The 15263-nt window shown below is 50.7% G+C and overlaps 3 protein-coding genes across 3 annotated transcripts; 2 read left to right on the plus strand and 1 right to left on the minus strand.

Moving 5' to 3' along the window:
* Positions 1-7923: 7923 nt before the first annotated feature.
* BCR38DRAFT_487454 (alcohol acetyltransferase) lies at positions 7924-9553 on the minus strand (the record flags this gene model as incomplete). Its single annotated transcript, XM_040864158.1, has 2 exons — positions 7924-9415; positions 9474-9553. The coding sequence occupies 2 exons, from the start codon at positions 9551-9553 to the stop codon at positions 7924-7926; spliced, it is 1572 nt and encodes a 523-aa protein (XP_040713790.1).
* Positions 9554-10764: 1211 nt separating this feature from the next.
* BCR38DRAFT_38697 (uncharacterized protein) lies at positions 10765-14099 on the plus strand. Its single transcript, XM_040857493.1, has 2 exons — positions 10765-13972; positions 14063-14099. The coding sequence occupies exon 1, from the start codon at positions 11126-11128 to the stop codon at positions 13928-13930; it is 2805 nt and encodes a 934-aa protein (XP_040713791.1). The 5' UTR covers positions 10765-11125; the 3' UTR covers positions 13931-13972; positions 14063-14099.
* Positions 13950-14825, plus strand: BCR38DRAFT_440953 (uncharacterized protein). The gene is made up of 2 exons (XM_040860743.1): positions 13950-13972; positions 14063-14825. Exon 2 carries the CDS (start codon positions 14169-14171, stop codon positions 14673-14675), a length of 507 nt encoding a protein of 168 aa, XP_040713792.1. The 5' UTR covers positions 13950-13972; positions 14063-14168; the 3' UTR covers positions 14676-14825.
* Positions 14826-15263: the final 438 nt, after the last annotated feature.

Raw genomic sequence — 15263 nt, forward strand, 5'->3', positions numbered from 1 at the left:
CTGTGAGAGCCACGTCGACAGACACCATACTCATATACCTTATCTAACTTCCCATGAATGAAATGCCTTGGGAAGCAGACAGCGCTATCGTCGTAGTTGTGTCAGCTATTGTATTCCCAAATGAAAGTGCAAGTGTCCGCACCCGTCAGTTAATTGCAACATAAAACAGTCAGGATCCATGAACATTCAATGTTGGGGTATCATATATTTCATTGTATTCTCAAGGAGTGACTAGCATGCCTCCGTCTCCGGTGCTTCTCCTCCATCCCATAAGCCCTCCTGTAAACTCCTTCTCCCTTGTGATGGCAAAATGCACATCGAACGATACATGTCGAATAAATTTGTTGTGTTCAAGTTGGTCGAAGAAGAGTAGGTGGGAAGCAAGCGCAACGGCTTATTTACCGCACGAGGAGCAAGAACAGCTACTGCCACAGTTGCCTGTAAGGAAAGTCGTTGTTAGCAAATGATTATGGCATGTTTGTCGAGTCTGCTCAGTGCCAAGAGCAGGAAATCTCTAGGGGCGGGGGAGGGGGGATTGATCTTGTAGTGGGGTAAGGCCTTTGCGACATGATGAACTTACAGCTCGAGGCGCCAGAGCATCCGCAGTCGCCCTTCATCTTGAATGAGTTTGTTTGGTTGGGTGGGAAGGTGATTGAAAGTTGGTTTGTTGTTGGTTTGTTGTTGGTTTGTTGGTGGTCTTAATCGTGTGATGAGATCGTGTGATGCAAGGAAAGAGTTGCGAAAACGAAGGGCTTGAGGGGACCTTTATATATCCTACATGCCCCTCCTTGGATCAAAGGGGCATACGTCACATCCAATGGGATGATGTGCATGTGGTACATGTGGTGGGGTTAATTCTGGTCAGGTTCTGCGTGGTTTGTGCGGATTTGCGCGTCTTGTGCGTAAATCGGTTTGGCAATCGCCCTGTCCAACTGCCCACCGACACCCGATAGGAAGGCATAACATCCCACCTTCCTTCCTGTTGGCCTATCTCTAACCAGGGAAGTGACTGTTGGTAGAGTTTCAAGGCCCAGTTTTAGCACTCTGTCGGGCTTGCGCCTTCTTGTCAGCCCCTTGGGTCCGACGCCACTTCCACAATGTTACCACAACTGCTTCCGATCACAAAGCCTTATCGCAGACTGCAGCCACTACCCAGGTGGTGATGGCCATCGTGGCCCACCTGCATTGCTCATTGTCATCCGATTGCAATTACATATGCTTTGATGCTAATTCTGCAATCTTCTTCCTGTGTCGTCACATGCGTGGTTTGTGCCTTCTGCGCCTCTGGACGTCGTCTTGTGCCTGCCCGCCTCTGCCGCTTCTGTGAGTAAGAGCCATTCAATCCGCCCATCGCATGTTCTTATTCCCACAATCGTTGTGACGCAAATGGAAGGGCGGGCCGCGGCTTCTTGGCCAGACCAAAAGTTTTTGCCGACGCCAGAAATTTATCATAGTTTAACGTACAACCCCACCTTTCTGGCCACACACCTTTCTGGCCACATATTGCAATCCAATTGAAGGTATTCGAAACAGTGTATTCAACGTACTATTATAGCTATTCAGGTACAACCAGCTCTAACAGAAAGCTGTGCTCTAGGGCTTCCTGAGGTATAGATCTGATAGATTCTGACGCCTTAGCTGGGTCCAATATTACCTGATTCCGACGTTGTACCTGGTCTCGTTGCCGTTCTACTTCAAGGGCTCGATCCATCGCTTCCTTAATCTGTACAATGTTACCAAATCGTTCATTAGGCCCTAATCGTACCTTCTTACGTGGTTTGAGGCGTAACGAAGTTATCTCGGCTTCTAATGCGTGTACACGTTGGGTCAAAGTAGCGACCTCGACGCTCTGTACATCTAGCCGACGAGTCAGCTTCCGAAACAATAGCCGTTGCGACGATCGCAATGGCGTAATCGCTGCCAGATTCTCCCTAGCTACTAAGCTAGTCACTGGCGTCGCTATTATTGTCGGATCAAGCCAATTACCAGCTGTTGGTGGTGTAGTTGATCGTTCTGATAGGGGGGCTATCGTCGGCTGAGGTCGCGATAGATCTAATGGGTATATTCCAGTTGCAGAGAAGCCTGATTGTACATTACTGATCGTGAACGACTTCGTATATGCCTCGATGTATAGCGAGAGGAACGTCGACTTTTTAAATGGAATAGAACAGTACTCGATCGAGAGAGGTCGCTAACGAGCGATAGTACCGCTTTAATGGAGCAAATACGGCGACGTCGAGAGGTTGGAGCCCGTGAGAACAGTGTGCTGGCAAAAATAGTAACGAGATCTTGTTACAATAGGCTAACCACATCAACTCGACGTTGTCGTGAGCGATATGACCATCTAATATCAAGAGCCGCTGCTCGTCGGGATCAACTGGTTGTGTACGAGGTATAAAGATATCACGAAGCCATCGAACGGCGATATCTGTACTGATCCAACCGTTAGATGAATAAATATATTGCCAATCAGGTATATCGTCGCAATCGTTAAACCATTTTCCTAGATAGCTTCATCGACGCGATTGACGCGTCAGAATGGCTGAGGCCATCGCCGAGTCGTAATTGGAGGGTAGAGCGTGGAACGCCCCATCGGAGGGAAGCCTGGCGCTGGGATATCCCTTGATTGATATCGCTGAGAGCGCCTTGAATCTAATTTTCTGAATACCGAGGCATTGTATAATAATAGCCAATACCGACGATAATCTGTTATGCCGAAGGTTGTTGTAGTTGGCAGATTGGGTGGCCAGAAAGGTGGGGTTGTACGTTATGGGGTAATTACGTGCGAGTCTGAATGGCAAATCATGTTGGCCGCTTTCTCTTGATCACCCATCGGAAATTCTTTTAGGTTGTAGGCGAAAATCTCATTCCTTGGTTGTGCTTGTTCGTTCGCAGCGTAACCCCAAGTTTTCGAGTATCGGGGAAATTTGGCCCCTCCATTGTGCAACCAGTCCTGGTCTGGGTTAATGTCGTCGCCAGCTTATCATTGGCGATGACTTTTGTGAGCCATGGTGCATTGTCTCAATTATGTATTGCAATACGCCCCTTCTCATTCGAGATGTCACATTGATAGACAGGATGAGAATCCCGATGAGAATCCCTTTGGAGCGCCTCGTCTGCAGATTACTAGTTTGGCGCCAACATCCTGTAGTTATCCGTTTCGACCATGACACTGATACCACGGTGTGGATTCTAGAAAACTGGGGAATTCATGAAAATACAGCAGGAGATGATCTGGAAGCGGGCTACCAATGAAAATTGCATGATCAACACGCCGCTCTGGACGCGGCATGTAAGCAGATCTCGATGCCTATGGATCGGCACTTGGCGTAAGACGCTTGACCTTTCCCGTCACACCTACCATTTTAGGCATATGTGGCTGCTATTGGTTCACTTCTCCTAACCGCATTAACCACCGTTTTACAGGGCTCGACAAAACTGACAGTAACGCTTCATTCTCAATTATACACCTAATTTAAGAGCCCGAAGGCATCGATATGATATTTCGAGTCCTCTCGAGAGTCCTCTCTGGAGGAGGAGCCCATCTTGGGAGAAAGTTGGTTCTAACTTATCTTCTAGTGGTACAGGCCGTATTCGCTTATTTCGCTTATCCTAGAAATAAACACGATACCGTAGCTAGGTAGCCTCACAATCTTATCTACCGTGTCCTATTGACTACTTACAGATTCTGAGGCGTCCTCTTAGGTCAGATTTATTTCTTGGCTGCAGGTCAGGTGCCAACAGTAGTATTTTGGGTCGTCTGTGGACTGGAGTTTCGACCCTGGGGAACCTTTGGTGATATGGTGTTTGTCCTCCTCAGAATAGTTCTTCTGCCTTTGTCCATGTAATCTGGGGCCAATACGGTTTATAGCATTGGCAGACGGTTTTCGTAGCCGACATTCGCAATTACTTCAGACAGACGGCGATCCGGGACTCTTTGGTGTGTTGCAGGAGCACCGAATTCGTCTGGGTGTTTGGAGATGCATTGGCTTGGTCCACTAACTCTCCGCCTGCCACATAATATGCCCGCTTATGTCCACATCTTGGAGATCCAAGAATTAGTGGATCGATTTCGAAGTCGTGTGGCTATTTCATACATGGTCTATGTCACGCGGTCTGGTTCTTCTAATGACGCACATTCACGAATTTTTCTTCGTGAAGAAGGCAAAGCCAAATTAAAGCAGCACGAGATAATTAATTTCGGGATCGATCAAAGTCGCTTTACAGAGAAATGGAACGACCTGGATTTGAAAGCAAAGTTAATTTCTAGATCATTTGAAATAGTTACAATATCCACTTGTGAGCTAGTTGATCTACCTCACTCAACTCCATTATGTTCACAGCAGGAATATGTGACAATACGTTTAGCCGGAAAATTGGGTGCGAGGTGTTTCACGGGCCATATATGAAAGACTAGGAGACACTCCTAAGCGACCCCTTGCTATCAACTCTGATGGGGGCCACATATGTGGTGAGAGTATGTTCGTATACTGGACGAACAAATCCTCCGGCTAATGATCTTCGTCCGCGTCCGTTTGTGGCTCCGAGAGCGCGGACACCGAGCCCTCAAACTCGCACCAGATACGATAGTTGAAATTGATAACGCTAGTGATGATTATATCGCGAGCCTAAACGAGGTTTTCAGTCGCGAAGCGTCTTATCTTTGATCATGATGGGAGGTTGGAAGAACGCAATAGCGGACAACCTGGTAGTTGAAGAACAGCAAAGTAAGAAACCAAAAATTAGTGGAGTAAGAATCCTCGAAACGTATCTTCAGTACTTGTGTGGTTCGATGGGTGGTGGTCATGTTGGCCTATAACGTACGGTACGTGGCCATATGTTCGGTGGAAAAGTACGCATCAATACTATTTGAGTGAGATCTTGTTTCCTGGGATAGAAATAGAAAATGAAAACGCAAGGCAAAATGAAAATCCCTTCGTCTAGAATTCGGATACGGTACGTGAAGTTGATATATGCAATGATCTAGCCAGTACATTGAGCTTCAGAAACATGATTTTCTTACGTCTAGTTTCGAGCTGCTGACACGACTTCATATATTCAGAGATAACACAACCTATCAGAAGAGATCTGCCGTGAAGCATGTGAGCCGATTGTTATTGGCTACCTTAAAGTTACAACCTCCCCGGCGCGACGATATTGGCTGCAAATTGGTTGATTCTTTGAATCCAGCAGACACAACCAAGCCTGCACTGAAGTGCACCAAGCATTAATATAACTATGGGCATCAATGAATCTAGTCGCAGAGTCTCTGTTGGTCGAAAGCTTGAGAAATTCTATATTACTCGGGTCACATCGGCAGCTCTGATAGCCGATCTCGGTCATCCAAATGCGTAGTGTCCTCCAATCATGCGTCAACTCTGACCCCGCCAATTTCTGCACTGCATTCCTCGTTCCTCTTAGCGACAAGGACGCAGATGCTTACTGGCTCTCGATCTTCAATCAGATGAAAATGAAGCCAAATCCTGCGAAGCATCTGTTCGTGTTCACCGAGTGTGTCGCCGGGCCGAACGTGTCGAACATGAAAAATGTCCTGGTGACTATCCAGATTTTGACCACCGCTAAGGCGACGCAATATCGCCGTGGCGAAGTTGTCAAGCTTCTCGTGCTGAGTAACGACCGGGGATTGCAACGGTCGTGTTGGATTTTGTTGATGAGTTCTCGAGGGATGTACTGGATAAGGTGTTGAATCTTGACATGGAAAAAGAGAGTAGATGTGATGTGGACTATGGCAACCGATAGAATGGGGACATACTCTGCATCATCCATCTTTCTATCTTCCATAGCAACCTCCCTTTTCACCTTCTCTCTAACAAAATCCGTCTTTCCTACCCCTTTTCCCTGTTTCCCTCCACTCCCCCAACACCACAATCTTCTTTTCCTTCCTACAAATATCAACTGCAAACTCCAATCCCCCGAACCTGCGAACTTGTTCCTTCTGAATTTTCTCTAGGGAAGATGCAGTTGGAGTCTCATGCGGAGACGGTCGAGGGTGTCTTTAGGGTCGTTTTCATTTGATGGCTCTTGTAATGGCAAAAGGGCTCTTTTGGCCGAGCGTCGAGGTTTGATCCGGGTAGACGGTACGGAAGGCTTTCTGAGTGTTACTGGGAATGTGGGTTGTGATGAAGAAGACGGATGTGCCGTTGCAACTCATATCTCTTCCAGCTTCGGGTTTTCAGCTTGAAGGGCGTAGTATATGACGCAATCTTGTAGAACGTGCTCAACCCAGTATGCTTGGTACAGAGGCGGAGGCCAGGCACCGGCAGGGGCATAATAATGAGCAGTAGCAGCAACTAGACTACAGGATACAGGATAGAATCAACATGATTTTCATTTTAAGTCAATTGTCTGCCATTGACTGTAAAGTTAATTTGAAGTGTCTTGCTACCAAAAATATGCTCCTGTGTTTACGCGCTTGCTGAAAGGGATTCATCGCACGCATCTCTGTCAAGGTTACCATAAGTACCCAGAAGCATTCTGAATCTTGGCGAAGCACACGAAAAAGACCGCCGTTTCGACGCAACATTCACCAAGTCTTCTGTCATACTTCCATCAACCGACTGTACAGTACAACATCGAATGTTTTATCCGCATGTGGGCTTGGGACGACAGTACTGGACCAAGCGACGGTCGCTGTTATTGGCGTCGGTGAGTTATCTAATCCTGGAATAGAAATGGCCCCCTCCTGTCACGGGTACTCAAGGACAGAGTGAAGGACGAGAGTGCTAGAGAGAAGTCGGTTGCTGGTCACCGGGTGGTCACTAGCGGTGTAATGTAGGCGACTCGATTACGACAAGTTAATCGCTGCCCGTCACACCAGCCTATTCATACTTGGCCAACCCTTGCACAGGCCAAGACCCGGCACGCCACTGGAGCCCACAGGCTATACAAGGCCTATAAGCCACTGTAGCTTATTCGCACCTGACACCTCCCATGCTTGAAAGAGCAGTTGTTTCGCGCAATGAAATGGGGCATCGAGTCGGGGCTAGGAGCCTCTGGGCTGTCTATGTTGAAGACGCTGCGCCATGATGGATTCAAGGTCACTTGTTATGAGAGACGGAAACAAGTCGGTGTACTGTGGGCATACACAAGTATAAATGGATGACCTCGGCTTTTCCATGTGAGGGGGATTTTTCATGAGCTGCACGCTGAATCTCTTAGCTCACCAAAGCGCAGCAACAGCGGCCAATATCAGCAAGTACACCTGTGGCATGTCTGACTTTCCCACGCCTGACAGTAAGTGAACCTAAACCATGGTTTGCACATAGAATCTTACGCGAAGCACTGCGACGTGATAAAGGACATATTCTCCAACGCTTCAGTGAAACAAGTCACACGGAACGAAGAAGACACGAGATGGTGTCTGGAACTTGAGATTGACGGGAGGCCTCAGGGGGTACGGAAAGAGCAACGGGTTCTCATTCAGCGACGTGAAATCCATGGCAGTCAGAAACGTGTGGTGTGGCGTGGCGTGCACCGAGTTCCTCCGAAGAACCAAATGGAGAGGCAAATCGTCACGCATCACGAGTGGGTAGACTCTTGGTGGAGAATGGATGAAAAGATTGCATTTCGATGGTTACGCAATGGGAATTTCAGGGGTTCCTGCACGAGGCCGCCGGCACGGCAATGGAGAACCTGGGACGGGATGGAACGTTTGGAAATTGTGGCTTAAAGACCCGAAGATGTCGTTCTTAACGAAACATGGTGTCGAAACTGCACACGCATTTCGATGTTCCGAGACTGGCAAGCGGAAGACTTGGTCGGGCGCCAGAGATGCGGTTATCCACGCCAACGAGGTAGTCAAGAGATTCTCGCTCAAGGAAAATATGGAGTAGACGTGATACTATAGTTGTGTTTTAGCACCTTTCGCATCCACTAATTGATAAATGTAACATATCAGGAGGACTATCTGAAACTGATACGCCCTTCCTTCCCCAGATCGTGCAACCAATTCCCCAAGTCGAAAATCAAGCCTTCGCCCAGCTTTGCATCGATTATACCCCCTTGCCAAGTGCAGGTGATGCACAAGCTCCCCCCCTTGACAGATATAGGATTAACTCCCAACGCCGGCCCAGGCACGAACGCACTCTGCGAAAAGATTGCTCTTTCAATCGTCCAGCTGCCCTCTGGATCCAGATTTTCATCGCTGCGGACTAGCTTTCCGTCGATCACCCCAATATTACTGACCTCCCAAGTTAGTTCCCGCGCCTTCTTCATCTGAGATTTCCACTCTGTGTTCCAATCACCCACGAACTTCAGTAAGCCCACCGCTTCATTCTTAAGATTGGCGTTTATCCGCTTCACTAAGTCCTGTCTCACAGATACCGCGGCAGCCCACATGGTCTCCTGCAGCTCGTCGACAGCTGTCTGCGCTCCAGTCGTCGCGCCCTCAAGCTGCGTCCTGAGTTTCTCTAAAAGATCGATGTTGAAAGCGTGGTGCCTCGATGAGACCAAGTTGGCGAATATGTTATCTGGGTCGATACTATGGCACTCGGACTGCTTCGGGTCAAGGAAGCGACGCAGACAAAATGGCGTGACGCTTTTGAAACCCGGTGCTTGCTCTTTTGGCAGCCGATTGGCCACTGATATCAAGCAGAGTGCGTGCAGCAGCCCTGTGAGCGTCGTCTGATGCTGACGGCATAGCACCAGCACCTTCTGGAGCGTCTCGCTATCGACGGTGATCCCCTTGAACCGACTCGAGTACGGGAGTTTTTTGATCGGTGCCCAATTAGCGTGTGTGGCGGAGTCCTTTGCGAAGACAGCAGGCCTGAGTTCTTTCCAGCCGGTTGATAGGGCATACGCGGGAGACATGGGGAACTTGAGGAGCATCTCCTGAGAGGGGGTGAACGGTGTGTCTTGGCGGAGCTGGAGGATGTGCTCTTTCAACGCTAATCCAACTTCTTCTCGGGAGTGCGTGTTGAGCTTCCGCAGCAGCGTCTCGTGGAACACCCGCCCGCTCGTCCCGTCTCCATGCGCGTGGTTCCACGCGAACAGCACCTCGACGAACTCCCTTTGCACAGCTGGCTGCAGAACAGTGACCTTCCACCCAGGCTGGCTGTCTTGGTTCGGGAACGGGGTGTTGTGCTGCATTTCTGTCACATTATGGACGAAGACATCGAAGTCTTTGGTTTCGTCTTCTGCTTCCCGCCACTCGATATGGTTGCGCAGATCAATACTCTCGAGACGCACCCAGGCGGGTCTCTTGCTATCCTCGTCGTCTATGCCTGCCTGCAAGAGGGGGTGTTCGAGGACCGTGAGGGCGACGGCCCGCTCGAGCCTTTCTTTCACCACTGGTATAATTTGATCTCCGGAGAGGCATGTGGGTATGGTGTACCGACAGACCACAACGCAGCAGTAGTAGATATGCAGGTGGTGGATTGAGCCACAGTAGCATTCACTTGTATATGTCAGAACTGATGAGAATCTGGGCCAGCTTTCAAAGCATGGATACTTACATATTGCCAAATCTTCGAATCACCTTGGCCTGTTGCCCCTCGCCCCCTTTTTTGGCGTGAAAGCAGGACATGGATGACATTTTACAAGCTGGGTTGTGACCTTTGCTGCTCGTTATTATCATGCAATTTTCCCTCATCTCTGGAGAAGAATAATCTGAGAAGATACGAAAAACCACTTGATCGAGACGTAGATAATAGAGTTCTTGCCTTCGATTAGCTACGCACCGGGGCCGTCAGGACCCGTGAGGCTGGGTCAGCGGAGGTCTAAAGTGGATTAGCGCTTATTATTGACGGCTCTGTAGCATGGTTACGTACCTCCCCTGAACCTACTTCGCGAAAGGCTAGGTTTGTCATGTACCAGGAATTGTATCCTGGTGAGTATCTCTAAAGGGGTATGTCTGATGAAACTTTCAAGATATCGGGTCGTAAAGTATACTTGTTGATAACATCCATTGGGGATCTACCACAGCTGGGTGCACGAAAGCATGGTGATAACACAGGGTATATGTCGGGTGCCGCGGGGATGCGAGTTCGTTTTGACATTATCAAGGTACTACTGAATACAATGGCTTCAGTGCGTGGTATGCGCTGTCCTGCATACGTGACTGGGCAGAGCTTCTTCAACTTTTAACCGATGTAAAGAAAACACAAGTATTTCCCACTAATAAGAGAGTTGTGGCAGTATATTGTAAAGGAGTGTATCTTCGTCTAAGTAGACGATAAATAATAGGATAGTTTAACAACGGACGACTATTGGTATGTGAACCCTGTCTTGAAACTTTTGAACGCAAGCGGTGAAACGAAGTCTATACTGTCTTTCTGAGGGTGGAACTCGATGGTACGCAGGTTTTCATATCTTACACCATGATATGAGAGGCATCCAACGAAGCATGGGCTTGAAGTCGATGGCATCTGGAACTGTGAGGGTGATAAGTGTGTGTGGGCTGCATTGGAACTTTGGCTTGGGGCATATCCGATGCTTCTCATTAATCACAAGGTACGTAGGGTCAAGAAACAAACGCCAGAGATCCTGTCCATCGCTAACTTTACTTCAATGAGGGTATTTCCATTTTGTAAGGATTGTATTGAACCACCCGGCGCTATTGAACGAGGGAGACATGAATTTGTTTCCAGGGACTAAACCGATCACGGCACTCACCGAAGTGCGTGGTGCCGTGCAAATTTATGCAGCGAAATGGCGCCATTCCGTGGTTGCAGCAAGTGGCATGATACTGCAGTAGATTTCTTAGCTTGCTAACGATCCAGGACGAAGTTCATCAACACGTTCACAACTCGGAGCTCATCACTCCACTCCCATTGAACAGAGTATGTGCACCTACCAAAGCGTGCTGGGCCGCCAGCCACCACCCTTTATCTCCGTCATAGTTGCCCAAATTCTTTAAAAGACCTCGTCGGGCTTCTTTGCATTGGGGGCCGAAATGCAGGCCCTACCAAATCTCTCCTATAGGCAGCAGCCCCACTATCGGGTGGTTGATTGGCTGTTTCTCATGCAGGCGTTGCGAACATGCGGGCGCCCTTTCGTCAGCAAAACGGGTGACCGTCAGCCACAGAAGACGACCAAACCTTGCCCACCTTCACTCAGGTCGTCACAGCCGTGATCGTTTCCAGGATCTGTTTCCCACTTTCGCAGCATGGCAAGCTTCGAGGATCTGCCGGCAGAGCTGCTCCATCTCATTGCTACGTCGAAATTCGCGTTGCCGGCGTGGTCTCCGCGTCCAAATCGCCCTGGTGCCCCATTGTCATGGCAGCAGAGACACGACAGAGTGCAGCCTGAGTTGGTCCTACGGCCCTCAGACCTGTCGTCATGGGCTCGCGCGAGTCGGCACCTATACCGCTGCATTCTGCCGCTTTTATACGCCTTCAACCGGGATTTCCAATCGTCGAGTTGCGTCGCGTGGGCGGCCAGAGCTGGCGAGAACTCGACGCTCGAGAAGGCTGTTGTATACAACCTGAACATCTCGTTGGTACCTAAGTTGGATAGTCCCGTCGCAATGCCGGCTGGGCCACCTCCGTATGGCCATCCCCGCCGTGGTCCTCCCACTTGTCCCATGGTCCATCCTGTCCAACTTGCCGTCAAAAGCGGCCACGCCGCGACGGTGGCTTGGTTCTTGGACCACGGCGTGGACGTGGAACAGACATTTCGGCCTCTGTGCGAGCACGGCCACCAGAATGGCGTGTTTTTACCCCTTCTCCATATCGCCATGTGCGCCAGGCAGTCTTCTGTGGTTTCTTTGCTGCTTGACCGAGGTGCACCGCTGGAATTCAAGAACCATCCGTGGAATTGCGGAAGGAACGCTCTTCTCCAGGCCGCAGAGCGAGGTTTGGATTCTATCGTCGAGCGTTTGGTCCGAGACGAGGGTATGAAGATGTACCCGACCATCGTCAGAGAGGACAACGCCCTTTCCCAGGCCGTACGCAGTGACAATAACCTATCTACAGTCAAGAAGCTCCTGGAATTAGGCGCACACATTGACGGTCCGTCGAGGATCTGGGAGTATTCGCCACTCTACGACGCGATACGGCATGGCAGCTTCAAGGTGGCCCTGGCACTACTCGAGGCCGGTGCAAGCATAACTTCCGATGCCTCAGTGTCTTGGTACCCTGAACCTCTGAACCTATCTCTCCTGCATCCAGCGCAGAGTGGACACAGATCTAGTCCGCGATTATTTCCCGTTCCTTCGCCTCCGCGGTCCTTTTCGACCAGGTCTTGGTCTTCGTCTTCTTCGTCGCCGTCGGGGGATGACACGGAAGAACAAAATCCCGGCATTTCTGACTTGGAAGAAGAAGTAGCGTCCGACTCAGACGATTCAGATGCCTCCAAAACAAGTTCAGATTCGACTTCAAGCTCAAGTTCGCACAGTAGTTCAACCGTATCTATAAGTTCAGACATCCCCACCAACGGGCTACCTCGACTACCCCTTCTACAAATCGTGGCTGGAACTACTCCGCCACCGCCACCGCCGCTATTCCCAGCCCACCACCCCATGCGCAGGCATTACCCACCCAACACCTGGAGCACCAACAAGGAGGCCTTCATAAAAAGGCTACTCGAACTTGGCGTCGACATCAATGGAACCAAGAACGAAGCGCTGCCCATTGTAACAGCGACGGATTGCAGCGAGACGTGGATCATCGCGCTGCTCCTCGAGGCCGGTGCCGACCCCAATAAGCCCAACAAGAAAAGGCTGTACAACGGCGAGCTCTCGCTGAATTTGCTGCGAAGGCAGGATTACAACAACCGGCAGAAATGGGAAGACAACGTCGCCGAGCTTCTCGCACATGGGGCTCGCATCGACCTACCCTGTGGTATCGACGAGGGAACCATCCTCGAGCAAGCAGCCGAGGACAGCACGACAGCCCGGAACGCCACCAAGCTCGTCATTCTCCTAAGGCACACCTCGCTGAAAAATGTGACCCAGGAGCATCTAAACCAGGTCCTGGACCTATCCTTTCGGAATCATTGGGGTCTGGCTTGCATGGCGCTCGTCCACCACGGCGCCCGTCCCCTCACCCAACCGGCCCAATCTGCGCTGTACTTCACGGCCGTTCAGACGATCAACTTGATGCAAAAGGCGAGAGAGCATGTCGATCATGAACCTCAACCCACTGAACTAACCGAGTCCCTCGTGCACCTCGGTCTAGGCGACCAGTCGATGTCACACCAGCGCCAGCTCGAATTTCTGCTCCGGTATGACTTGAACCCCAAACACCATCTGACCCTCCTGGCTCGAGCCTTGAAAAGGAAGGTATTAGGCGCTGCGCATGCGTTGCTGGACTATCTCATCCTAGACATCAGTCGATTTTTGAATGCATGTGTACCAGAAATGAACGACCTCATCCCCTATCTCCTCGACCTAACCATAGCATGGGGCCGAGTCTCCCTTCTACGACGCCTACTACAGCTCCCGACCGACGAGCAATCCCCAAACCTCGTGGCGCTTCTCCAAAAGGCCGTTTTACACGAACACCGTCCGCTCATCTTATTCCTCCTAGGCCAAGGCGCCAGCCCACTCCAACCTCCCCCTGCATCCTCATGCTCAGGCTCCTCTCAGCTACGAGAAAGATCGGAGCGCCTCATAGCGTTTGCCCGAGCGAGGCGAGCCCGGCTTGGAAAATTGAGGGAAGACGACGATAGCGTCAACCTGGAACTCGCGGGCTGCCGCCTCTTGAACCGGGCGGCTCATGCACTTCGTCGTGACCAGCCCATCGTCGCGGTATCGGCGTTGCAGTTGTCGATATATAGGGCCAATATGGATTTGGTGCGTGTTATTCTGCACTCCCTACCGCGTGATCAACTGAATGCGGCGAAGGGAAAAGTGCATGTACCGTGTGTGCTGGAGAATGCGGTGGAAATGAGTGAGCTTTTGGATGTGAGGCAGGATCGGTTTGTTAGTGACGGCCTTTATTCTTTGGCGGGAACAACGATACGACTATGATTTATGAGTTTTGTATTCGATTGCGCCTGGATGATGTTTATGGTAAACCATGACCCTGTCTCCTTTTCAAAATGGATCAATGTAATAAGGCTGTTATGTAGTATGAGCTGCAAATTGGCTAATTCTGTAAAGTTTTCTTCGCAATAAAAGTCCACAACTTAACTTATGATAACGTCTGGCACCAAGCCTCAACACAGCTGGCGAATCTTTTTGCAGCACCAACATTGGCTCTTCATCCATGTGTCTCTCAACTCTGCCGTCCACCCGTCCGCAACTGAGCAAGCTGAACCAACCCCTCCACCGTCCTCTCATGCCTATCCCTCATAGCCTCCATCTTGGACATATACTCCGCCCTAACCTCCTCGACCTCCCTCCCCTGGTCCTCACCCTTCTCCCTAACCTCGTCAAGCACGTCATTCAACTCCCTCACCTCACCGGTCAACCTCCTAACCCGTCCCTTGAGCTGCGCGTTCTCCTCCTCCAACTCCGTCGTCCGGCGCTTGGCTTCTTCAAGCTGTGTGGCTTGCAATTGCAAATCGCTACGCAATTGGGCCAACTCTTCCGATTCCCCGCGTCGGAATTCGAGAAGTTGTGTGGCTTGCTTGTCGATGCGTTGCTGCAGGCGGATGATCTCGTTGGACTCGGAACGGGCAGAGCGGCGGATTTGGTCCACTACGTCGTCGGATTGGCCGCTGGGCATCGAGTGTCTGAATTCCCTGCGGTTGTGCAGAGCCCTGGCTCTTGATCTGCTGATGCCGAAATCGCAGAGAGATGTCTGGGGTGCGGCGATGGCAGCGAAAGAAGATGCGTTCTCATTGCCATCTGCATTGTCATCTGCATCATCTCCATCTCCACCATCCCCTCCCTCTCCCGCATCAACCCCGCCAACCACAATCTCCTCCCCCATCCCCCTCTCCCCCCTCATCCCCTGTCTCACCAACCCCCGTTCCCTCTCCCTCCGACTATCGTCCAACCTCTCCAACCGACTCTTCATGCCCGCCCCCTTAGGCGCCGAAACCCTATGCTCACGATACAAATGCTGAGGTCCATTCTGGATGCCCACCGCGCTATACGTAGCCGGTTTGAGCCGAGGGTTGCGCCTTGCCACACAAAGCTTGCACACCCATCTCCGTTCACCGCCTTTTTCAATGTCGTACCCGTACCGCCAGGCCCAGGAGGAGACGGTCCGGAGACGCGAAGTAAAGCTCCATCCGGGAAAGTGCGCGAGCACCCGGGCGTGGTACTCAGTTTCGTCGTCGTCATTGGCGCGGGAGGGGAGGGGGATAAAATCTGGGTCGCGATGGTCTGGGAGGGAATCGGAGTTGGGGAGAGG

Source organism: Pseudomassariella vexata (genome assembly GCF_002105095.1).
Source record: "Pseudomassariella vexata strain CBS 129021 chromosome Unknown BCR38scaffold_10, whole genome shotgun sequence".
NCBI classification, from domain to species: domain Eukaryota; kingdom Fungi; phylum Ascomycota; class Sordariomycetes; order Amphisphaeriales; family Pseudomassariaceae; genus Pseudomassariella; species Pseudomassariella vexata.

Coding starts and splice junctions, on each gene's coding strand:
- BCR38DRAFT_38697 (XM_040857493.1), top strand. CDS start 11,126: ATGGCAAGCTTCGAGGATCTGCCGGCAGAGCTGCTCCATCTCATTGCT.
- BCR38DRAFT_440953 (XM_040860743.1), top strand. CDS start 14,169: ATGTGTCTCTCAACTCTGCCGTCCACCCGTCCGCAACTGAGCAAGCTG.